Here is a 24475-nt window from a genome sequence, read left to right on the forward strand (position 1 = left end):
CAGCTATCAGCTATCTATCATCCCTGGTGAGGGGGAAGATGTCTAGTGCAAAGCACACAATGTGGGAAGCATGATAATGAGTCTGCTGGAAGTTATCTTTGTGAATAAAGCAATCTATACTGAAACGACCTCACCTTTACAATGGACTGGATTGCAAGACTCCGGCTGTTATCAATCCCGACTATTTGTGCTTTTCTAAGCTTTGTGTTTGTTGTCATAAGACCTTGGTCCAAGATAGCGGGACAGTAAGCTAGTATTCTCATCTGAGGTTTATGAAACATGAGCTGACGTTTCTGCGATATTTTAGATGGGCTTTCCTTGTCTACACTTCTAATCTCATCTTCTTCTTTCCGAGAGGTAGGATAAGTGTTCAGCTCGAATCTACAGGTAAAACCGTCTTCGCATATGACACAGACCTGAGCTGACACATACGTATATACAGTCCTCGGTACAATAGGAGGCGTGTTAGGATTGGCTTGGGCCACTGCTACTTTAGCTATTGCAGCATATTGTGGAAGGAAATACGGACCTGATTCGTCGCAAAGTCGCGCTATCCTCGGATTAGGTCTCGCCCTCTTGGCACTCACAGGTAAGTATCATCTAGCTTACTCACTACAGGAGGACTGTGACTAATCGAAGATTATAAATTCATCAATCCGATTCAGTCGGTTTCATAAGAAGTTATTCACATCGATTAAATGTCTTCTCGAAAATCGCTATATTCTTCCCTATTTTCATGTTGACAAGTCAGCAATCAATAACGCATGTGAGCCCCGTCTCTTGTAAATAGTTTGGAACGACTAGAGATACGCATATTGACATTCGAAAGCAGGCTGAAGCATCACTTTTTTTACAACAATTTTACGTTGTAATCTTCTCTGCTGTTTTCGCCTTATTACCTACTCTACTACTTGCACCACATCATTCATCCAATCAATTAGGAGAACATATCAACGAATCTATTCAAATCATATGTTCACTTCTTCCGATATCAATATCAAATTTACTGGACGTGGATCGTCCTTCAACTCAATACCACCCAAACCCTCATTCGACAGAGGCTAAATCATTAGAAGCTCAAATCGAACCTCCAAAAATCCCAACTCAAGATAGTCTTGCCAAACGACTTAAAGCGACAGTAGCAGCCTTGAAGATATCAAGTGCATCATATATCAAAGATAGTAGATTACTTGAAAACAATTCTGCTTCTTTGTTGGCAGTCATCAAATCCATCCAAAGACTTCAAAGGAATTCTTTACTTGGTCAAACAAGTCATGCACCTGGAGAAAGGATTAAATCCGCTTTACAAAAGTCTTTCCCGCCTTCTAGACCAAACAGTGCTATGGGAAGTGAAACACCCAAACGTCGTAGATCTATCAGTTTCAATAAACATAAATCAAGATCCTCTATTTCTTCTGAAGTAGACAACGATACTTGGCCAAGACATAAACTTCGTCATCTTACAAGCAACTATGGCCGTCCTACAGACTCTCACAGGACGATACCGTTATCTACAAGACCTGACCTGAAAGAAGCAAGTCAAAATCTTGTGGACACTATCGTTGATGCTTTACAAGTAGTCAACCTAACATTGGTCGAGAAATTCCATTGGCCTTCACTCGAGTTGAAGAAGAGTGAAACAATGGGAGATGAATTATATGATGCTAGAATCAGATTAGAAGATGTTCTGACCGAAGTGCAAAAAGCTCTAGGAACACTACTCAGTGGTTCTGAAAAAGGTCTTTTCCATCTTACGGACCACGAACAAGTTGGACCATCTTCATCTTCGGAGACACCGCTTTCAGCGGGTCACGAACCACATATTACATTTTCAGAGTCAACAGACGTTACGAACCTTTTGAGAAACAAAGACAGATTCAGGTTAGCTTTCTATATGACTGCTCTCCTCGATCTTGCTCGGGACGTCCATGCCATCACAAACACCGTGATCGGGATAAGTGGGCGAGAGTCGACGCCATACAGTTGGCTGGGTATCTTCAGTTTGGAATGGATGAGACACGATAAAGAAGATGAACACGATGAAAACGGAGTCCAGGCGCCGAGTAAGTACGAATGCTCCGAAAATAAGTCTTCACAGTAAGCCGATACTAACGATGTGCTCGCTTTGCTCAGATGAAACGGATCTTGTGATGGAAGAGGAACAACCCAAAGATGAGACGAAGGAATACCAAGATATGGACTTTGTCACCGCAACTCTGCACAATAGACGATCTCTTGTTGAGCATGGAGATATGAGAGACAGATTTGTTAGAGCCTGGAGAAAAGTATGGGATCAACATGGAGTTATAAGGGGTCGAATTATGCTATCGCGATTCTTTCATCAAATCAAACATTCACGACATGTGCTGTTCTCCCTCAAGATGGGTCTTGGTATATCCTTGCTATCGATTCCAGCTTTCTTACCGCCAGATTATGCAGGCAGGAAATGGTATGACAGTTCGCGTGGAGGATGGATGGTCGTTTCTTATATGTTCGTTTTGGAAGATACAACTGGAGCAATCTTGAAAGTTGGTTTTTTGAGAGGACTGGGCTGTCTCATAGGAGCTGTGATGGGATATATCGTGAGTCGATAATTTTGACCTCTAATTGCGATTTTACTGTTAGACTCAAACTAACTTTTTTTGTTGCGAAACCTTAGTGTGCCATCATAGCTCGCGAGAACCCATATGCTCTGGTGGCATTGGCAACAGCATGTACTATACCTATATCATGGCATATATTATTCAACACTTCTACACCTGGATTAGGAGTATCAACTGGTATAACTTTACCTCCTTTGCTGTTCATAACTTATCTAAACGAATCACACGGTCAATCATATTTCACTCTAGCTTGGTATAGATTTACGGATATCATGATCGGAACGGCCGCAGCGGTGTTATTTGGTACATGGGTTTGGCCAGTACATGCTCGAGTGCAATACTTTAGAGCTGTAGGAGGTACGATGGAGAGGATTACGGAGTTCTGTAAGTGGTCACATTCAGGAGCAACCGAGGGATGAGCTGACTTTTTTCACTACAATTGGGTCTTAGATTTGAGAATGAGTAGGCAGGTCGATATAATACCTAATCTCAAGGACAGCAGTGCTTATACTCTTTTATAGGGATTTGGTTCGATCCTCACTCGTGTATAGAGTGGATGACAAGCAGTATGATACATTAGAAGCGAAGATTAAAGTGAGTTTGCAGATGATATCGCTATACTTTTCATCATAGAAAGAAAATTGATATAATGGTTCCTTCACAGCGCGAATTCGCCTTATCACGAAATTTGGTATCGATTCAAAGACAAGAAATCTCGTTATTGCCTCGTCCAGTCAAATTGTATTCGGAAATCATAGATGCAAGCGAAAGGTTACTGGAGACTTTGGTTGAGATTAGATTATTGAGATTTAGCGTTCCTAGAAAAGCGACGGTCTTGGATGTTTTACCTATCAGAAGGGAATTGGTGAGTTTCGACTATATATGCAATCTGCGGAAGTGGAGCCTAGGTCACGAGACAATGATCTTTATACCATGCTCATACCGGAAGCGTAGATATCAACCATTCTGATCAATTTATGGGCATGCGCACATTCGTTCCATTCACGATCACCTTTACCTCAATTTCTTCCTTCACCCAGATCGCCGCTATCTGAGTTGATGGAAGTTACCGATCAACACGCTTTGGACATGCGTGCATTTAGGGATACTTATTTAGATGGTGATTCTAGAGGTAGAAATAGAGATCGAAGTGATTCTCCATCATCATCGTCTCAGCAACAGCAACACAATAATCAAAATAATCAAGCTTCTTACCAAGCTGAGATGGCAATCTTATATGCTATGGCTGAAAATGAAGCCTTGGGAGAAGTCTGTAGTATCCTCGAAGAGGTGAGTTCCTGTTGAAAACGGAGGTGACAGTGTGTAGGCTGATAAGCTATATTGGAATTAAAGATTGTGGCCGCTGCAAAAACCTTATTCGGTACACAGACTTTCTTAGATGCAACATGATTCTAGTCAATTTCCATAAAGATGCATCAGTTTGCATATATAACAGCTCAACGTCTTGCCATCTGAGAATATTCACAAGCACACCATGGTTGAAGACCTTCCATCACTTCTTGGATTTTCCGGACACCACTCCCGTTTCCTCCTTAAAAACCTTACTCGGCTAAGTATTGGTACTTGAGGCTGACTACCGGTGAAACTACAGCGCGTCTTTACATACGCACAAGTCCCGCAAGCTGTCACGCCAGGCAAGCACTCTTTGTTCATTCGGAAACAGCTATCACACTTGAAGGGTGATGGCATCAGAGTCTCAGATCTCTTCGGACGATCGTCTATGAGTGTTTTCGATGTCGTTTTTGCCCTGACGAAGCTACAAAACTTATTTTCCCCGCGACACCGACTGCAACTTTTGTAACCTTCTTTTCGTGCACTCAAGCTTGGGGGTATTGTCTTTTTGCAACCATTGCAGGTGATCAATGGTTGTCCGCTTGATACTGAGGCATTCTGCATCTGCTCTCCGATAAATTCTGTCTGAGAGCTCTTCACTTTGGAAGAATCACCGTACAACTGCGGAGTTGGACCTCTTCTAACGCCACGAGGAAGTCAATTCATCAACGACTGTCACAAACGACGATGGCGAAAGTTCACTACGTACGGTTGGTATGTGTTCAAACCCGTCACATGATAACCTCTTCCATCCTCGGACGATTCAGGGGAAAAGGAATTGAGAACGTCAACTGAATTGTGTATTCTCTGATTTGGAAAGAAAGGAAATCCGTGAGTTTGGTTCGTATGTCCCAGCTGTGCCAGACTTGTTGTCTGATCGTTAACGGTCGAAGGCACATTCTGTCGAGCTTTCAGTGTAGTCTGGGTGTATGTATATCAGAAAATTGCCAACGACTAGTTTTCTATCACATGGCAACGGACTCGCCGTCCGTGAAAGAAGGACGCTGCGTTCTACGGATTCATATGACGCTGATGCGAGAAGGTCTGATCGGGTTGCGAATTGCTGTAGTCGTTGTACTGTAAGCTTGGTACCTCACCTAGGTCGTGGAATCGTTGATGATCCTGTCCAACCACAAAAGCGATTTCTTGTCGAGGACCGCATACTGTGCTGGCAGAGGTTTCAGCTTGAAATTGGAAGAACGGGTTCTGAGGTTGTTGCAATACTTGCTCAGCTCGATCCTACGCACACTGCCCAAAGCCTCACTAGCACAGGCGACACTTCGCACACGGAAACCGAACTATGAAATGAAAATCATTACAACAATACGTGTATCAAACAGTGATAAAATCTCAATACAACTCTTAAGGCTCACTCGGGATCTACGGGCAAATTCATGCGAAACCAAAAGGTGTAAGTGATTGATATGAGACCGGCCGAGCTACAGTTCTAACCGCAACTAGCTTGGTTGGAAGTTTCGTTGACTTGGACTCACCTCCCTCTTCTGCTCCTGTGAGTCTCAATTTATCCGTATAAGAATCATTGTAATTCATTTCAAAGGGATAGGAGTTTTGGTCGAACGCTAAGAGAGTAAAAGATAGAAACAATAATGATATATTCTGCATCATACTGTATTGCTCGAGGAACAGCTATACAGTAACAATATATCATTCCCTTAACTGACTAATTTGAGTGAGTATGTATGGATATTCAGGTGAGATTTTTGGACACATGTCATATACCCTTCCTCTCAGAATACATGCAGCGTCTTCTGAAGAGAAGCGAAAAGAACTATGTTCTTCATACCTATTATCTACTATGACTCCACTGAACAATATGCACAGAATAACGTTAACAATCAAGTTTCGACAAACGGCAAAGTCGATGCTCTCAATTTCCTTGACCAAACCTCCATTTATCCATGAGCGTCACTATGTCTGATTCCTTAGCGAAGCTACACGCTTTCACTTTGTCTGCAAGACACTGGGTGCAGCTTCTGGTTGCAGTGTTCGTTCTCTTGTTCATTTTCCGTGAACACCGTTTTGGTGGCATGGCACTCTGACAACGAGTGCAGGTATCTAGTTGACGTCCTTCTGACATGGAGGCGATGTGCTTTTGTTCCTTGACCCATTCTTTCTGAGAGCCCTCTACCCCTTCACCCCATTCACATTTAACACTCTTTTCCATACATCTCAGGCAACGACTGCTGTTGAAATGGGCTGTGTTTAGGTTTGGCACACAATGGACCTCCCAGTTTAAACACGTTAGACAAGAGTTTACGAAAGTACCATCTGGGTTTAGTACCGGCTGACTAGCAGAGGACTCGGCTTGAATACTTGGTTGGGTATTGTCGGGTGTGTAGGCTGCGTTCATGGAAGGACGTTCGTAGAACTGTGGACTTGTACCTCTGCAATAGCCAAAAACAAACTAAATTCATCAACAAGGGTCAAAAACAGCGGTGGCAGATAATCATCACTTACGATGGGTAAGTGTCCCAATTCGGCACACTTTCATTTTGGGGGTCTTGATATAAAAAGCTTTGACCCGGTGTATATCTGTTGTTTTCGCTCAAAAGTCCACATTGAGGGTTGTTCACCTCATATTGGTTTGTTAAAGGCTGAATATGATCGGAACCGTAATGAGCATCATAAAGTGGCGAATTATGTTGGGGAAGCTGATGGTAATATGAGTTCGAAGGATTGTAATCATGAGCAAAATCAGTTGGTGTAGCATTATTTGGACCTTGATATTGAGAGGGGTTGTCAAACGATGGATTGTAAGCTGCATTCTGATCCCAGGTACCAGTATTCGAGAATTGCGGTGACATATGTGAGGTCTGATCATCTTCATAGCCTGATATTGCGTTTGTAATCCACTCGGGCTCTGGCAACATATGATCAACGTCAGTATTTTCAGTCAGGATATGTTTGAGTTATTTCGGTCACTTCCGTCCGCATGGAGGGGATAAGAGTATTATCAGTGACTTACCTTTGTCGTTCTCCATACTCAAGTATTCCGATTTTCAGTAACTTTCGAGAAACGTTTGTGTGCTGTACTGTACGGATAGGTAAGCAAAACGACTTGAAAGAAAGAAAGAAAGAAAGAAAGAATTTAACATCAAATTTGGAAAGTTGGTGGTATTTATAGATCAAGTCACATACGTGAGTCGTCTGATGACTTTGTCATAATGCGAATTCGACTGAAAAGAAAGCTAACAAAAGCTAACACACTTTTTATCCCTCAAACATCGAAATTTGCTTCTCATCAAAGGTCCGGTTCGCCTTCTTATGACGAGCATTTAGCGAGCCCAACCGAATTGAGTTGAAAGGTAAGCATGGAATTCTTACATCACTCAACGCAGTCATGTCGCAAAAGTGATTGGATGAATGTGGCAGTCAATATGAACACCATCATCATTCCAAATTCATCGAAACTTGATTACTCATGCACACGAATACACCTACAGCTCTTAATCTTGGTATAAGCTTAGCTACCGGTGTGAACTTAAGCACTCAATATACCGGAAGTCAGACTCTCTGCTAATAGTGATTCACCCAAAGAGACTCGTTCATCTTGACCAGCTTCAACCCGTTGTGAAGGATTGATTGAAAAATCATCATAACCGAGCTTTCCCTTTTATCTTATCTTATCTATGTACCTTCGTTGCAACACGTCCTTCCCTGCTTCCCTTGACACGACGCATCCATCGATTTTTTGCTTCCCAGCGGTCATGATCCGATCCGCAGATGCGTCATCCGGATCATGGCATCTCACATATCCGTACATACCACAACCGGAGTCAAGCTTCACTCTGTTTAAAACTTTGGCTTAAATGTGATGGAATGTCATATGTCGTATTAGTATTAGTATATAAGCAGATTCATTCCGGACTCCGCGCATTAAATTTTGATTCTTTAGGTCACTTCACTACGTGTAGCTGCTTATGTACGCTGATGAATCTACACGATATATAAGCGATTAGAGGAGTACTCTTATCTAGCCTTGTGGAGAAGACAGATATGAAAAACCAAGGTCAAGTTCAATAATCAGGATTTCTTCTCAAGAATGTACATCTTGCTTTCCAATATCGCTTCACACTTTGTGCACATTGTCTTGAGGATTATCGCCCTTTCGTTTTCGTTCCTTTAAACTAGCTTATCCTACAACGCACACGAAACACGCCATGCGCCACATTGAAATCATCTTGCATCAAAAACAAACCTGCTATAAATTATGGATATCACTTTATTGTCCATCGGTCGTCTATTCACTCCCCCTAAACTCCATACACATGTTCTTTTTTCACTTTTCAACATACAAGAACATGGTAGTCGAGGTAAAATGGATGATATGATCTAATTGAATGAAGAAGAAATCGAGAGAAAACAAAGAAAGTCTAAGAGAAAAAGAGAGAGGGGGATTCTACATAATCCCGCATTGTCCGATACATTCCGTTCTGTTGATTATACTATATTGACACGATCGTTCTTCAGTTGGGAATAACTGATTTGTTGGGAGCACATGCTGTGCCATTGGCATAGAATCCTTGTTTACAAGTATAAACTGATATGAACATGTTAGTAGATACCACACTCACCGCTGAGAGCTTGACTGCTCTACGATAGGATCTCATATCACATGAGGTAAGAAGGCACAGATTGAAATTGTCACTCACCCGCGCAAGCACCAAGCTCACAACCTACGGAGAGTGAGTGAGGGATCTGGGTACAATCAGCACCACCTTGATCTACACAACCACCACACGCTTCAAGTTCAGTAGCAAAGTCAACACATTCGTAGGCCCATTCACCGCCCGAAGCAGTTGAGACGGTACTGGCACCGGATAATAATGATATCAGCGATGATACCTTCCGAAAGGGCAAAAACAACCGAAACGACGACTAACCAGGCATGAAGACTACCAGGACAATACATTTTGTCTAGATCGGTTTGAGGGAATGTAAGAGCTTGTTGACCGTAATGAAGGTGACGTTTGTGGTTACCTTTATGATTTTGAAATTTGGACCACCAGTTTTCAAAGTCAGCTTGATTAAACTTGCCTCCCCAAGGGAACTTGCCGCCTTGATCATTACTTGACTGACCATGATTTCCGTGATTACCACCACCGTGCCCAGCTTGTTGAGAAGGTCCGGTTTGTCCACCACAGCAGTCTACAGATTGACGACAGATAGATCAGCTTGAATGAAGTAAAGGGAATAGAGGGATCATCAAGACTTACGGTTGTGATCGTCCCAATCTGGACAATCGGGTTCAGGTGAATGAGGACCATTGGGAAGACACTTCTTTTGATCCTTGTGCCAGAACCAACCTGGAAAGATGCCTCAGCGTTTGCTTGGATTCAGTGGTTTGATGGTCTGGTGACTTACCAGAAGGACATTTGATACCACTAGGACAGTTTCCTTTTGGTGGATTGTTTTCCCATCCATTATCACAACAAGTGTCGGATCGATCATGCCACCACTGACCACCATGGCATTTGCCGGTATTCTTCACACACTTGTGAGCGTTCTTGTCGTAAGTGTAACCTGAGTCACATCTATTTAGTGGCTTGGCAATGGCAATGTAATATATGGAGTCTACATACCTTCTCCACAATCACAAGGAGAGACTTCCTTAGGAGGGATACAACTTTAAGGGGGATTCGATCAGTTTGTTGTAAGGATAATATCTAGATACAGGAGGATAAGCTAACTTACCATCCAGCTTGGAAATGTTGACTCCAGCCTTTAGGACAAGTAATACCTGATGGACTGTGAGCGTATAAGCACACGTCAGTGATCTGTTCTCCTGTGTGACATAGGTGTCGCTGATAGAGGGCGAAGTGCTTGATATACATGAACTCACGGTTGTCGAGTGTGATCTGAGCAACAGAGGGGTCCACCTTTGAAATCGGTGAAGAAACTTCCTTTACCTGAACACCAATCTTTTTGTTGGTTCGTTGCTTTACCAGTGATTGAAGAACCACAACCAAAGTTGAATGAACCTCCAATGGAATGACCACCGAAACCTCCCGCTGAGACTGATCCAGCCAATGAAAGAAGACTGACAAAGATGGAAATGGATTTCATCGTATTAAGAGACAAGGGGGGAAAGGGTCAACAGAAATAGAGAAGAGAAGTGAAAGAGACGTGAGGTGGTGTTATTCAAGATGGTTCTGTTCAGGTCAAGAAGAAGATGGCTAATGGTGGGAATGAAAGAAAGATTGGTAAGGGGCGGTTTATATCAACGTGATGTGGTGCAGAGGGGTTGATAACAAATATGACAGACTTGATATCGAAGATCGGGATAACGAATGGTAGTGAATAAAGGAATGAACGATTTTCTATGGGAATATGAGAATGAGAAAGAGAGCGATGGCAAAGAAAAACGGAAAAGAAAGGGGGGAAAGAAGCTGATGCTTGGATATATAACAAAGGGGAACAATAAGCAAACAATGTGCGAACTGAAAGTCGTTGTTGCGATTCACATTGTCCTTTGAGATTGGGTGAAGTAGACAAGGAGAAGGAATGAGCATGAGCGTTGAGCGGAGGAGTCAGAGCGATGTCCCTTTGAAAATTTGAAGATTGGTTGTGAACGTTCATTCAACTTGGAAACCACGACATTAAACCGGTGTCTTTGTGTATATGACATCCTTTTCTCCCAGTACTTGAAGCGATCAAAACGTACGCTTTTCATGCCTTTAGTGGGAATCTAAGATATCAGAACCATGTGTTGATCAAGGGGTTAGAGGACAAGGAGAAACGAACAATCAGATAGCGCCAGTATCACACAAACAACGCCGTTTCAATGAGTGTTGTTGTCTTGTCGTTCTGTCTCACGTTTGATCTTTACCATTTGGGGCCACTGGGAGATTGCTCTGGAGATACCATTCCGATCCTTTACTACCGAGCAATTGGCGTTCGCGTTGATGCACCGCTGTCAAGGCTTGCCAATGGGCGCCGAATGCACGGTTCTTTTAGTATAACGTTTTTTAGTGGTTCAGTATTCGACATGTCTAGGTTCAACACCAAAAGGGAATCCTTCGGTTGTTATTTCCTTCCTTTGTTCTCCTTCTGATCTGTGTATTTCAATCCCCAACTTTCCCCTTTTTAGGAGATTCACATGTTTCATCCTTACGCTTTGATCATCTGTTATTCTGCATCGCCGTCTATTGAAGACTCGAGCTATTCAGTCTTCTCAATCGGCCGAGATACCGGATCGTTGTTTCGGTGGTACAGGATCCTCTCTCCAAGGATATCATAAAAAGATGAGATGATCTTTGCATATCCCACACCTGTACTCATTTCCCATGATTCTGGTACGCATTCTGAAAGGAGCGGAGATGTAGTTGGATCTGAACCTGATCCTGAAGATCGCACAATTAGTTGTTTGTATATTCATCCGAGACAAAGTCTCCAAGCTTTGAACACTTTGACATCTGTCAGCTATGTCGAAGTTGTGTGAGGTCAGAGTGGAGTGATCCGATACTTTCGGGAGAAAGATGAAACGTCACACAGGGCCTGTGCAATGTGTTCGGTCGTCTTTTGCTCAAATGGGAAAGAAGCAAGTCGAGAACAGGTTGTCGAAGACCCAGCTACTACCTGGAGATGGATGTACTTGTATCGTCTCATTGAACACGGCGAGAATGGTCTTGGTCAAGACAGAGCTATCTATAAAGTTGGGCATAAGGACTGATCTCTTCTCAACATACTCGCTAGGAATTAGATACGCAGACATTTGCTGGAAGCGAAGAGTAAGCGGAATCAAACGTATCAACTATAATGACGTGTTATTTATGAGTGGTTGAACATGATCCTTCTTCCGCCACTCTCTCCAGACGAGATATGTTTATCGTTGACCATTCTTTGTTTCGGACTATATCAAAATACATCTGCTTACTTGATTCTTTCGTCTTGTTAATTTGTAACAAGTGAATAAGCAAGATGCCAGCTAAGCACGACATCAACGTGAGTAACTAAATTGTGATCCTGAAAAGGGCCTCGAGGGGGGCGCATGTCCATTAAGACAATACAAAAGCTGACATTGATCTTGTCTGTAGAAAGTTGGTGTGGAAAGTTCTGATTTTCCTATATTGTAAGTGATCAGCTATTGGCCTGCATGGAATAGACACGAACTGATACGATGACGATTACTAGGTGCGAAACATGTATGTCTGCTGGTTCATTGACATCATAATCGTTCGTTGGACGTCTGCTGATAATTCATGAATAGGTCTAGGTCCAAATCCATATGTTCGAATGGTAAGTTATCTATTTCGTATCTGACTCTATTTGTTCATCTTTTGATTGAAATGTATGCTAATGCTCATGTGACGTTGATCTGAAAACAGACGAAACAGGAATTCGGAAACGAATGTAAGATTTGTAATCGACCTTTTACAGTATTCAGATGGAATCCAGGAGCGGGAGGTAGATATAAGAAAACCGAAATCTGTAATACGTGTGCCAAGATAAAAGGTGTTTGTCAAACCTGTCTATTAGATCTGTAAGTACTGTATTATCCTGCTGGTTATGAATACGGCGATACTACATCGTACTCCGGGTAGATAACGGTGTACTGATGAAATATCTGTCGTTTCTTCTTTTTCTTTTTTAGCGAATATGGTTTACCTGTACAAGTGAGAGATGCGGCTTTGGGACGAAAGAGTCAAGCTCCACAATCAGATATCAACAAGCGTAAGTGTGATTCAGTCAAGCTCTCCTAGCTGTAACATATGGATATTGAGTATCGTTACTGATTATGTTCTCGACATTTGCGATAACAGAATATTACATCCAAAATCTCGAAGCTCAAATGGCTGATTCACCCGATGGACAAACGTTTGATTCAGAAGTTGCAAATAGAGCAGGAAGAGAAATGTTAAAAGGTATAGCAAGATCAGATCCTTATTACAAGAGAAATAGACCACATATTTGTAGTTTCTTCGTTAAAGGTGAATGTACGAGAGGTGGTGAATGCCCTTTCAGGTGAGTCCATCCTTTTGTTTTTCTCTCTGAGAGGAGAGTCTCCTCCATGGCTCAAGGAGATGATCCTGGAGAACCGAATCAACCTGGACTTTTTTGATTGATGATCGTTATTTAGACATGAAATACCTAAAGAAGGAGAATTGGCAAAACAAAATATCGTTGACAGATATTATGGCAAGAACGATCCTGTAGCAAAGAAGATGTTGAGAGAACAAGCTGAGATCAAAGGTATGAAAGCACCGGATGATAAGTCTATCGTGAGTTATTACTTCTTTCTTGACATTTTTGGCGGGCACCACCTTGGTCAGCCCACGCACAACCTTCTTCATTGGGGGAGATAATGGGAAACATCTTACTGGGGAGATTTTGAGCTGAAGTCGTTTGCGCTGTGATAGACAACATTGTTATTCCTCGGTTTACCTCAAACCACAGAATCAGAAGTCAGAGCTTCTTTGGTTGGTGCTTGTCCATTCGTCAAACCTATAGAAATCAGATCGTTGACTATAGTAGAAGCTTCTCGTGAGTTTCCTGTCTTCCCCCTCGATCTATATACCACACTTTTATTCATATTCGCTACCCTGAAGTCGTACAATGTAGAATGTTCAACGTATACTGATCCTCTGAATCTGTTGATAGATTGTGCATTCGTGAATTTCAAATTGCGTAATTTGGCGGAGAAGGTAGCAGAAGCATTAACTGCTCAAGGTGGAATTGAAGTTTCAGGTAAAAAAGCTAAAGTAGTATGGGGAAGAGCAAGACCACAAAAAGGAAAGGCAGCCATCGCAGCTGGAGAATCAAGTGGGTCGACATCAACAGCAACTGCTGAAATGACAAGTTCATGATCAGCTTCAGGATGATGAAAGAACTGATTTATGGCGGATTCGATTGTCTGATCAATATACGAACGAGATAGATCTTGAAGTTCATATTATGTAAAAGTATAATGTACATTATAAAGTTTGAGCCCCGTTAAACGCATACCGCGACATCCTGTCTGATCCAAGTCCATTGATATCAAATCTACGTTTAACCAAGGCATCTATCCTTGTTCGCCATTTCTTCGAATCTCTTTACACACAAGATCCTCCTCATTGAATATATCAAGCTAATTGTATATATGTTGCATGTAAGCGAGATCATCTGTTTTCGACTCCGATATCTAACTTTCACGATTTATGTTGTGGGCTTGCCATTATCACCTAGAGCTTCCCAATCGATTCCACCTTGTGGTCCGTATTTAAGCTGTAACCACTCATTTGCTTTTTTGAAGTGATTGTTACCTAAGAAACCTCTACTTGCTGATAAAGGAGATGGATGAGCTGATTTCAGTATCAAGTGTTTTTTCTATATCAAATGAAAAGATTGTAAGCTATCAGATGATCGAGTCTCTGTTTGACTTCGTTGTGAGGGTATGAACATGTCAAAGATGAGGGATGGATATGGAAATTAGATACAATTCAACTCACATTATCTACTCCCGCACACATCTTAGCTGCATGTGCACCCCAAGCCATAAACACCACACCATTCCCACCCGGCACTTTTTCTCCCACGGCAGAAGCTATAGATGGTCCAGGCGATAATCTTGATGTTACCACTTTCAGTACGGCAGCAGTGAACGTGTCCCATCCTTTGTTCGCGTGAGATCCTGCCTGTGAGCAGAATTTAGAAGACCAGATCAGTCATTCGCACCAAAAGATAAATACTCGGTCATCTGCCCAAAGGAAATACGCGAGTGTAGGGCATCACTCACCTCATGAGCTCGGACGGTTAAAGAAGTATTCAACAACAGAACACCATGTTTAGCCCATTCAGTCAAATCTCTATATAGCACATCTCCAATCAGCCATTAGAGCTCCAACAGTATCATCGGTCAGCAAAGACGGACCTACTCACCCATGTTTAGGAATAACGAATCCAGGTATCTCATCGTGCATCTCTTTGTACATGTTCCGTAAAGAAGGTGGGACTCGAACACCTTTTCGGACTGAAAATGCCAGACCCTAAAATAGAGGATGATAAGCGAGATCCTGCTAAAATGTAGAAAAGGAAAGACGTGATGATAAGAAACCAGAAATGTAAGTGATTTACATGTGCTTGACCATCGTCCTGAATGACGAAAATAAACATCAGTGAATAGTAGGAAACATCAAGCTTAATGGACTAACATGATATGGATCTTGACCTGGAAGATAATCCAGGACGTAGGTAAGCTGAGTTTTACGTGTGATCTATCTCAAGGCGACTTACCAATAATGACCACTCTGATATCCTTCAAAGGACACAATCGAGACCAGGAGTATATATCCTCGGCTTTGTCGTACAAGAGAAATCAGCTTATTCGATTCCCAATCTCAGAAGTGACCGCAAGCTGATCTTACCTGGTGGAAACACTTTCTTAGTCTTTTGTTCATTGGTAATGAACTCTTTAAGCTATATGACCGTCGCAGAATGAGCTATTCACTCCTTCGGTCTTTAAGATTGGTTACCCCCACGCCACCCACTCAGTCCCTCAGACTATCAACTCACATTCAGGAAATACGATTTTGTCAGTTCATCTTGTAAAGCCAATAACCAATCTTCACCCATTGTATCGATTTCCAATGACAATTTATTAATCCAATCTGGTTTCTCTGCGATTCTAGCTCTTAAGTCTTCGCGTGTCTTTGATCTCACTATGGGCAGCTTATTCGTCGGTGAGGCAGTCAAATTCGGTTTAGTGAATATATCAGCTACCTCTAATACATAGACATAGGAAGGATCGTTTAATCTTGGTTAGCATGATTCTCGTCTGATTGGGGACGATAGGAAATGGTGCATACTTGATGTGGATGGACTGGAATCAATCCTTTGTTTCTTCTTCGATGGTTCTGGCTCCTCTTCATCTTGTTTGGCAGCTGATAAACCTTCTTCTATAGCTCTTTTGGCAGCTTCACTTAGGATACCCTTTTTCTTTTCTGGAGTGGTCAGTCCTGCACCTGCACCTGCACCTGCAGCTGTCGTTGTGCTAGAAGAAGTGGCAGCTACCACTCCTGTAGGTTTGAAGTAGGATGAGATCGATCTTGCTTGAGGAGGCATCCTGGGTTCTCAGTGCTGACTTCGATATGAACATATGAGTTGTATTTACTTGGGGTATCAGACAATCTTTTTGATGAGATTGGGACATTGGGAGAGAGACGCGACTGACATTACCGATCGATTTAAAAGGGGAATACTACCGTGGGAAAGTAATGTTTCTTGCCAAAGATGATGACATCAGACCCACGTGTTAACACAAGTTCGGTTATTTTGCTTATCTTTTGGATTATCAGCTGTTTTTGTCATTCGACCAAAGAGGTTCATTATCATCCCCATTCCTATCTATACTCCATCCGTCAGCCCCCCTTCTTCATCTTACCACTTCTTTCCTGTCCGGTCCATCTTACACAACACACACATTTAGTACGATATCTGAATCCTCAATATGCCGCCCTCTCCCACAGCAAACGCACCTACGAACATCGAAGAACTGAAAGAGTTGTTGAAGAATGATAACAAAGTCAAAGTTGCAGGTGAGTAGAGGGTTCATCCTGGATGACTACGGCTGGGTAGAAACGCCCTTCTCACTCAATCATGTACGCAAACTTGGTACTGACACCAGAAGATGTATATAGGAGTCGACGTCGATGGAGTTTTGAGAGGAAAGATCATGTCAAAAGATAAGTTCTTGAGTTCAGCAAAAGGTGATGGATTTAATTTCTGTTCCGTCATATACGGATGGGACAGTAAGTTTGGCTTAATCTTTTCATGAAAACCATTCTTCCTGACGCTCATTATCAACCTCACTTCTTCGATCATCTGTCCAATTCGAGCTGATATCATCTGTATTTCATCAGTGCACGACACAGCATATACCAAAGAACTCTTAGTCGCCAATTGGGATAATGGTTATAGAGATTTAATAGCTACTATTGATTTGTCCACGTATAGAAGATTGAAATGGGAGAAAAATATCCCTTTCTTCTTGTGTAGTTTCACTATCCCCGAGACGATGGAAAAATTACCTGTTGATCCAAGAGGTTTATTGGCCAAAGTGTTAGAAGAAGGAACGAGTTCAGGAATCAAAGCTATGGCAGGAGCCGAGTTTGAAGTGAGCAGTAATCTCTATTTATCTTTGTTGATCAGAATCCTAAGTAGTGGCGATGAAGCTGATCATTTCCCCTTTCCGTTGATTCTTTACAGTACTTCCAATTCCGAGAATCAGCTCAATCATTGGCCGATAAGAAATTCCATAATCTCAATCCTTTAACTCCAGGAAGTAAGCTTTCCAATATGCTTCCGCAAAAGATCCACCAGCTTATGTGTGTGAATGAATAGTGCATGGTTACTCCCTCTTGAGACCTACTTTAAACCAAGATTACTTCCACGACTTATATGATATGGCTGTCGAATTCGGTATCGAAGTTGAAGGTCATCGTGAGTACTATTTCTCGCATATGGATGTCAAAGCGGAATCATACCTTCCAGCCAAAGTTATATTGCTGCTGACGTATCCTCTCTGCGCATAGACACTGAGACGGGACCAGGAGTGTTCGAAAGTGCTTTAGCATATACCGACGCCCTCCGAATGGCCGATAACGCTTGTTTGTTTAAGCTGGTGGCTAAATCAGTAGGAATGAAATATGATATCATGCCTACTTTCATGGCTAAGCCATGGGGTGACGTGAGTTGCGCAACTTTAGCTAACATCATGTATCTATAAGGAGAAATAGCTGACGTGAAATCAAACATGACAGCTTCCAGGATGTTCAGGGTAAGCCTAACAGATTAGCATCTTTGGCTTGTCAAACAGCTGACAACCAATAATGTAGACATATTCACGTGTCTTTGCAGGATTCAAATGGTAAAAACATCTTTGCCATTACTGAAGAAGAAGAAAAGGCTGGTGGAAGGAAAGAAGCTGCATTTGACGACATCAAATATCTCAGTCAGGAAGGTGAATGGTTCTTGGCGGGTTTACTAGAGGGAATGCCAGATGGTAAGCATCACTTGCTGAAATCTAAATCATATGGGAGAAGGCGCTAATGAGCGTCACGTAGTCGTACCCATGTTCTGTCCCACCATAAACTCTTACAAACGTCTACAAGGTGGTCAAGTGAGCGGGACCACGCCCTGTATTATGATTGATGAAGCTGATCTCTCGGCTCAAATTAGGCAATGTGGGCTCCCGATACTGCTTCTTACGGATATGATTCACGTGCTGCGTCAGTCAGGATCTTGTCTGGTCCTGGTGTAAAAGGGTATGCTACACGGTTTGAGGTCAGAGTACCTGGAGCAGATGTGAGTTTGATTTTGCTTGGAGCAGTTATTCGAAGCTTCTCATCCACATGTGCAAGGCATGCTTGTTTGCAATCTGGGCTGATATCTGTGATATGTAGATGAACCCTTACTACGCTCTATCTGCGATTTTCGCTCTCGGTCTGTTAGGTATCAAGAACAAGACCAAATTACCTTACGGACCATTGAACTCTCCCGGAGTAACGAGGGATACGGTCAAACATCTCCCAACTTCACTAGAAGGAGCTGTAGAAGCATTCATGAAAAAAGAGAGCGTTGCTAGGAAGGTCTTCGGTGATTTCTTCGTTGATCATTATGGTGGAACTAGACAACATGAATTAGATGTCTGGAAGAAAACAGTAACGGATTGGGAGGGTGAGTAGACAAATCTTTTTGTCAGTGAGGAACTACTAAGCTAATGATGTTATGGTACCGTTTAACAGTCGCGCGGTACTTTGAGTTGGTATAGACTTTGATAACTCATCATTCTCTTTGGGATTAGTGAAATTTGGGATTGGGATTGCGTCGATATTCTTCTAAGTTTGGTGTTTGTGTCTATGCACTTTTGCTCTTTCGTAAGCATCTACTCCACAACGAGCATCCTCATTTTCTATCTCATCAGCAAGATATGTGGGTAATGCATCTGGCAGTTACATTTCGGAATGCGATCGGAAGGGTTTGATCCGGATTCGAAGGATGTTTACCACAAGTTTGGTGACGTTGAACATGTGCCAGAACGAGGCTTGAATCGGCTTTTCTCTCGCTCTGAGCGTTGCGTGTCTGTTAGCAGGATTCCTGCCTTACATTCAGTTGCATGTCCTCCCTTCGCAGCTTTATACACTCTATATCTGAGGTATTCTTCGCCTGATATATATTTACAATATCTTAATTGTCAACTCCCCCGCGGGACCCCCTTGAAAATCCCTAACTTCTCTTTTGGTTCATCTTGAATAATTAATTCAACCGTTTAGACGTGAAAAACCCTTTATCAACCATTCAATAACTACATCTGCGACTCCTTCCTTTTCTTTATCACCAAGATCTTTTCACTTCTAAGTAATCTGCCCGCTCGACTCCTTGAAAAGGTCCAATATCCTACGCAAAGATCCAACCAACATGGCGAGTTTACTGAATGCATACTCTAGATTCCTTTCTAAAAGACCTGTAGTGGGTGGTATGGCTTCTTCAGCTGTGAGTTTAGATTGTTTACCTTGACTCCTCTCTAAATCATTCTCCCTCCGGAACGGGTCAGAATCATTTTTCCTTACTCGTTCCGACGCTGTCATTGAGGGGGCTTAAGCTAATGAGAAAGGCTATGGGTCGCATGAATAGGTTCTCTTCGCTACTGGAGATGGTATGTCTGTTTCCGCTCGCTGGCTTTTCCCTTGTTCTCCTTGCATCATCTGCTTTCTACTTGACCTTCTTATCGCAAAAAATCGTCATCGTATCTCAGCATCTACTCTTCCGGTCCAGGAAGACATGGCCGTAGGACGAACCATCAAATGCTAATTCAGCTTAATCCTCATTCATAGTCGTCGCTCAACAGTTGATAGAGAAGAAAGGCAAAGATCATGATTTCGTTCGAACTGGGTAAGTAGTGACAAAGTGTCCTTTCACGTGAGATCAAATGCAAGGTATTTTTGAGCTGACATTCTGCGTATCAAATGCCAATTCTCGCTATTGTGATAATCCTGTATCTCATATCCATCACGAACCAACCTGATACTTCGCCCATCTCAATTCACTCAATCACCTCATCCCACCCTACACCATTACCCGCAAACGCGAAAACTTCACTCTGTGGATTGTATCGTACAGCCGAATCGTTGTTTGGGGAGGAGGGATCTTCGCACCAGTAGTAACAGTCTGGTTCCGTACACTCGAGAGAGTTCCTATCAAATCAAAATGGCCTGCTACTTTCGCTAGAGTAGGATTAGATCAATTCGTTTTCGCTCCTATCATCCTGACTGGTGAGTTTCGCTCTCCGTATTTCGTTGCTCTGTAATCGGGAGAATGTGAAGTCTCTCTACTTTCTGTCTGTTTGCCATGATGATTGAACTCATTTCTCGTGCTGATCTATCTACATTGGCATTGATGCTCCGATATAGGCTTCTTCCACGCTATGACCCTCATGGAAGGTAAATCTCTGGCGGACGCAAGAGCGAAATGGAGAGAGGTGAGTAAAAGCTTTTTATTTCGGATGGACCAATGGACCATAATTCCGTTTGCCATAATCCGTCACGATGTTGAAGAATTCGATTCTACCCTTTTTTCCAAAAAAGTTGCTTCTTGCTTGTGAGAACAAAGACTAATTATGTTCCCATTGAAATCCAAAAAAGGCTTTCGTGCCCACCTTGAAGGCGAATTGGATGTTGTAAGTCGCATATCTCGCATATACATAAACTCATGAATGATAGCTGTGCTGATGCCGGCGACGACTTTTATCAAAAACAGATTCATCCCTTTCCAAACACTTAACATGGTGTGTAATATCCAGTTGACTCTGGACAACGATGAATAATGCTAACCGAGAAACTGACTATCTCATCGCTTGACACTGAATAGGGTGTAAGTTGCTCTCCACTCCCTTTACTTGTCACTCAGCGCACATAGGCTTGTCGCTGATATTGGTAATCATATACAGTTCATTCCTCTTCAATACAGACTGTTAGCAGTTAACGGTGTCAATATCCCTTGGAACGCCTTCTTGTCTTTACAAAACGCTAAACCTAAACAAGTTGCAAAAGCTGAGGAAGACCTGAAGAAGGATTAGTACTCGCAAGTACTCGCAATCAAGACATACTCATAGGGACCTATGAGCAACGGCGCGACCAATGAGATGCAATAAAAGGATGCAATTGATTTGATGGTTTTAGATAAGTAGATGTACATAGACTGAATATGGAGATTTGAACCCAATACAGACGGATTGTCATGTCCTGCGCATGCTGTTTGCGACTGCATCTCTTCATCTTCCCGCTAGCATACTATCGAGATTTGATCCAAGAATATGTTCATATTGAAAAGACATTTCGAATGAAGAGCGCAATCTTCGCGGAAGCAAATTCATTACTTTTAGCTGAAAAAGAGTGGAGGAGCATGAAAGTGAATGTTGACGATTTATGAAAAAGAGGATGCTATTATTGTTGTTACTTGACCTCCTCTTGCTAGTATCGAAGTTCATCTCATCGATCATTGCGATATCTCAAAGCGGGCTCATTGATCAGCAGTCTCATGAGCACTTCGTGTACACCACTCTAGCCCGAGCGATTCACTCCGACAGCGAATATCCGCCGGAAATGGATTACGACCCTTCATCTTCTTCATCTTACCCACAAGCTGGACCTTCCAACTCGACACCTTTTTCCTCAGCACCTTTAAATGCTATAGATCATTCTTCATCTCAAATTGCGGCAGAAGGATCGATAGCGTACGATGGGATTGGATTCTCTTCCTCTACAGGAAACCATGATCCTGATTCTGATTATCGACCGCTGAGCGGACCTGGATCTCGCGGAGGAAGGGGTAGTGGACGTTTACGCGGATCAGGCTCAGGATCAGGACGTGGTCGGGGACGTGGGAGTGGTAGAGGTAGGGGTAGAGGTGGTGGAAGGGGAAGTAGAGGTGGTATGAGAGCATCAACTAGAATATCAGAGAGAATAGCTTCTGGACCAAACATAAATCCATCGTCTTCTTCCTCTTCAAAAATACAATCGTTGAAGTTATCATTCAAAACTTCTGGTGGAGGTGGAAACGGAAACGAATCTTCAGGCGGTAGAATGATGAGTTTCTTAGGTGAATATGATAGAGAACTAGATGAAAATCCAGAAGATCCATTAGCTTTTGAAGAACAGTTCATATTAAGAGTACCTAAAGAAATAGCAGAAGGTACCACTGGAAGTGGGAAAATGGAAGGTCTGAGAGAATTGGTTAAAGGTAAAGGAAAAGGGTTAGATGGGATCGAATTCAAGTTCTTTGGTAAGCTCTTTGAACATGCTTCTCAAATCTTGAATTTGATCGACAAGAAATTGATGAGCTGATAAATTGAACCTATACCTTATCTTCGTTACATCTATCCCTCTACCACCACACAGATTCAAGAAGAGCTTCATTCAAATTCAACAATCAACTGTATTCAGCAAAACTAGTTGATTTACCAAATATAATCGAATCACAAAAAACGTTTGATAACAGACACCTTTTCAAGATATCAGATATATCACAAATGTTAGTCGTCGATCCACAACCTATAAAAGATGAATCAATAATCACTTCGCAACCTTTGAAAATTGATGAATATATATGGCCTCATGGTATAACGCCTCCAATGAAATATGTAAGGAAAAGAAGGTTTCGGAAAAGATTAAGTAGAAGAGCAATTGAAGTAGTTGAAGAACAAGTTGAAGATTTATTGAAAAAAGATCAAGATGCTGAAGAACATAATTATGGTGAGTTTCGAATTTATCTCTCTCTGCTATAAGTCAGGCATCTGGCTCAGGAAATTGGCATGTTGCCTACTCGGATAAGGGAACTGTCGCTGATGATTATGATCACTATCGCGCTTGTCATGACTAAAATAGACCTCATAGACGTTCATCCAGATCCGGAAATATCGGATCAATACTATGTGGAATATGACCCGAACGCACATTGGTATAATCACGGAGCATCAGGATCAGAATTTGGTGGCTCGGAGATGTATGACGATCCAGGTTCCGTGGCGCCTTCGCAGATGGATGATTGGGGAGATGGAGAGGGCGATTATGGTGAGGATGGCGAAGGTGATGAAGGTGAGGGTGATGAAGGCGATGAAGGTGATGAAGATGGTACTCTAGATCAGTGAGTGGAAATGTTATTCACCCAAGTTGCAACACGTTACTCAAAACTTACCCGCTTGGCCAACAGGGAACTCGCTGCTGCCCTCATGGAGAAAATGGACGGCGTAGGTGTTTCCCCTTATTTGCTAAAGCTATTAAGGAAGATATCTTCTGACTCTTTGACTCTTTGTGTTTTTATATCTCCAGTCCGATGGCTCTGATGGTTCAGAAGATGAAGATCCAATCTCTGGATCAGACGATGATGACGAGGATGATGAAGGTGACAAATCAGAAGAAGACGATGAGACCATTGAAAGACGAGCAAAGATCAAACAATTCACCAACGAAATCAAAGCGCTGGAAGCTGCTATCGAAAAGAAGAGAGCCGGTTTCGTTGGTGGTAACCCTATCATGATGGTGAGTGAACATCCCTTGAACCTAGAATGTCTGGCGTATACAAGTACAAGAAAATCCATTTTTGGCACATGTCCATTACAGTATGCTGACAGTTGCGATATCTGACTTCCTTGCAGAAACGATTTGAAGAGACGATATCGGGTCTACAGGCGGATGTTCACGCTAAGATAGCTGCTAGACAATCATTACAAGATGAACTAGGCAAGGATGAAGAGGGTGTTCCACCTACTAGTAAATCAGATCGAGCCGACGAGGAAGGGACAAGACGACCCAGTGGAGACAAAGATGAAGATGTTGAGATGGAGGAAGATGCTGAAGGTGAAGAAGAAGATAACGAAGAAGGCGGAACTCCAGCTACAAGAAGAGATTCAAGAGATCGAGCTTCTTCGGCACCTTACTCTGATGAAGATGATTTATTCGGCGAAGAAGATGAAGAAGATGCAGAAGGCGACGGGGGAGAGATTGATCCAGATGCAGAACGTGATGACGACGAGGGGGACGGTGAAGGTGAAGAAGAATACGATGATCAACCTGACAATGAAGAGCAAGTCAGAGAAGGTGAAGGAGCAGAGGAAGAAGACGAAATGTCAAAATTGTTAGCTGCTGAATTAGATGGTTTAGATCAAGCTGCAATCAATGAAGTTCCAGGAACACCGGATCAACAAGATTTGAACGATGCTGCTGCTGCCGCCGCTCTAGATGACTTCGCGTTAACAGGTGATAACTCCAATATGGACACGAATGACTTTGGTCAATCAGATGACTTCTCCTCGTTCAACTTTGATCTACCGACAACGACAATAGGAGGTGGATTCGTCGAAGGTGGTGTAGGAAGAAGAAGATTGGCTACCGGTGCCGAAGGTAGTAGTGATGACAGTTCAGATGAGAGTGATGACTAGTTGCAAAGGCACATGGTTGGGGTTGTTAGAGGGTGATGATGCGCTCTAGCAAATGCTTTTTGACGAATACTTGACGAGATATAAT

At 42.5% G+C, this 24475-nt stretch overlaps 7 protein-coding genes across 7 annotated transcripts; 5 read left to right on the forward strand and 2 right to left on the reverse strand.

Annotated features, from left to right (window-relative positions):
- Window positions 1-141: 141 nt before the first annotated feature.
- Window positions 142-4013, forward strand: IL334_007574 (uncharacterized protein; the record flags this gene model as incomplete). Its single annotated transcript, XM_062939264.1, has 11 exons — window positions 142-245; window positions 308-387; window positions 443-589; window positions 666-766; window positions 833-2063; window positions 2134-2582; window positions 2660-2987; window positions 3103-3197; window positions 3268-3468; window positions 3558-3893; window positions 3957-4013. The coding sequence occupies 11 exons, from the start codon at window positions 142-144 to the stop codon at window positions 4011-4013; spliced, it is 3129 nt and encodes a 1042-aa protein (XP_062795315.1).
- Window positions 4014-8443: 4430 nt separating this feature from the next.
- Window positions 8444-10043, reverse strand: IL334_007575 (uncharacterized protein; the record flags this gene model as incomplete). The annotated part of the gene is made up of 8 exons (XM_062939265.1): window positions 8444-8517; window positions 8630-8787; window positions 8861-9125; window positions 9194-9283; window positions 9342-9500; window positions 9560-9603; window positions 9672-9725; window positions 9820-10043. 8 exons carry the CDS (start codon window positions 10041-10043, stop codon window positions 8444-8446), a joined length of 1068 nt encoding a protein of 355 aa, XP_062795316.1.
- A 1854-nt stretch (window positions 10044-11897) lies between these two features.
- IL334_007576 (pre-mRNA-splicing factor SLT11) lies at window positions 11898-13783 on the forward strand (the record flags this gene model as incomplete). Its single annotated transcript, XM_062939266.1, has 10 exons — window positions 11898-11921; window positions 12014-12048; window positions 12111-12121; window positions 12187-12215; window positions 12305-12459; window positions 12571-12650; window positions 12740-12941; window positions 13057-13198; window positions 13337-13460; window positions 13578-13783. 10 exons carry the CDS (start codon window positions 11898-11900, stop codon window positions 13781-13783), a joined length of 1008 nt encoding a protein of 335 aa, XP_062795317.1.
- A 331-nt stretch (window positions 13784-14114) lies between these two features.
- On the reverse strand, window positions 14115-16019 carry IL334_007577 (uracil-DNA glycosylase; the record flags this gene model as incomplete). Its single annotated transcript, XM_062939267.1, has 10 exons — window positions 14115-14285; window positions 14408-14593; window positions 14695-14764; window positions 14838-14944; window positions 15033-15050; window positions 15110-15126; window positions 15192-15254; window positions 15323-15374; window positions 15471-15679; window positions 15764-16019. 10 exons carry the CDS (start codon window positions 16017-16019, stop codon window positions 14115-14117), a joined length of 1149 nt encoding a protein of 382 aa, XP_062795318.1.
- Window positions 16020-16404: 385 nt separating this feature from the next.
- IL334_007578 (uncharacterized protein) lies at window positions 16405-18726 on the forward strand (the record flags this gene model as incomplete). The annotated part of the gene is made up of 12 exons (XM_062939268.1): window positions 16405-16492; window positions 16595-16705; window positions 16817-17070; window positions 17163-17238; window positions 17298-17396; window positions 17489-17643; window positions 17717-17733; window positions 17792-17958; window positions 18020-18075; window positions 18135-18260; window positions 18359-18632; window positions 18701-18726. The coding sequence occupies 12 exons, from the start codon at window positions 16405-16407 to the stop codon at window positions 18724-18726; spliced, it is 1449 nt and encodes a 482-aa protein (XP_062795319.1).
- A 647-nt stretch (window positions 18727-19373) lies between these two features.
- On the forward strand, window positions 19374-21030 carry IL334_007579 (protein SYM1; the record flags this gene model as incomplete). Its single annotated transcript, XM_062939269.1, has 8 exons — window positions 19374-19448; window positions 19590-19611; window positions 19790-19847; window positions 20076-20227; window positions 20366-20433; window positions 20597-20631; window positions 20712-20739; window positions 20902-21030. 8 exons carry the CDS (start codon window positions 19374-19376, stop codon window positions 21028-21030), a joined length of 567 nt encoding a protein of 188 aa, XP_062795320.1.
- A 526-nt stretch (window positions 21031-21556) lies between these two features.
- Window positions 21557-24390, forward strand: IL334_007580 (uncharacterized protein; the record flags this gene model as incomplete). Its single annotated transcript, XM_062939270.1, has 6 exons — window positions 21557-22235; window positions 22352-22705; window positions 22838-23096; window positions 23163-23199; window positions 23282-23491; window positions 23608-24390. The coding sequence occupies 6 exons, from the start codon at window positions 21557-21559 to the stop codon at window positions 24388-24390; spliced, it is 2322 nt and encodes a 773-aa protein (XP_062795321.1).
- Window positions 24391-24475: the final 85 nt, after the last annotated feature.

This window comes from Kwoniella shivajii, chromosome 11 (assembly GCF_035658355.1).
Source record: "Kwoniella shivajii chromosome 11, complete sequence".
Classification (NCBI taxonomy): Eukaryota; Fungi; Basidiomycota; class Tremellomycetes; order Tremellales; family Cryptococcaceae; genus Kwoniella; species Kwoniella shivajii.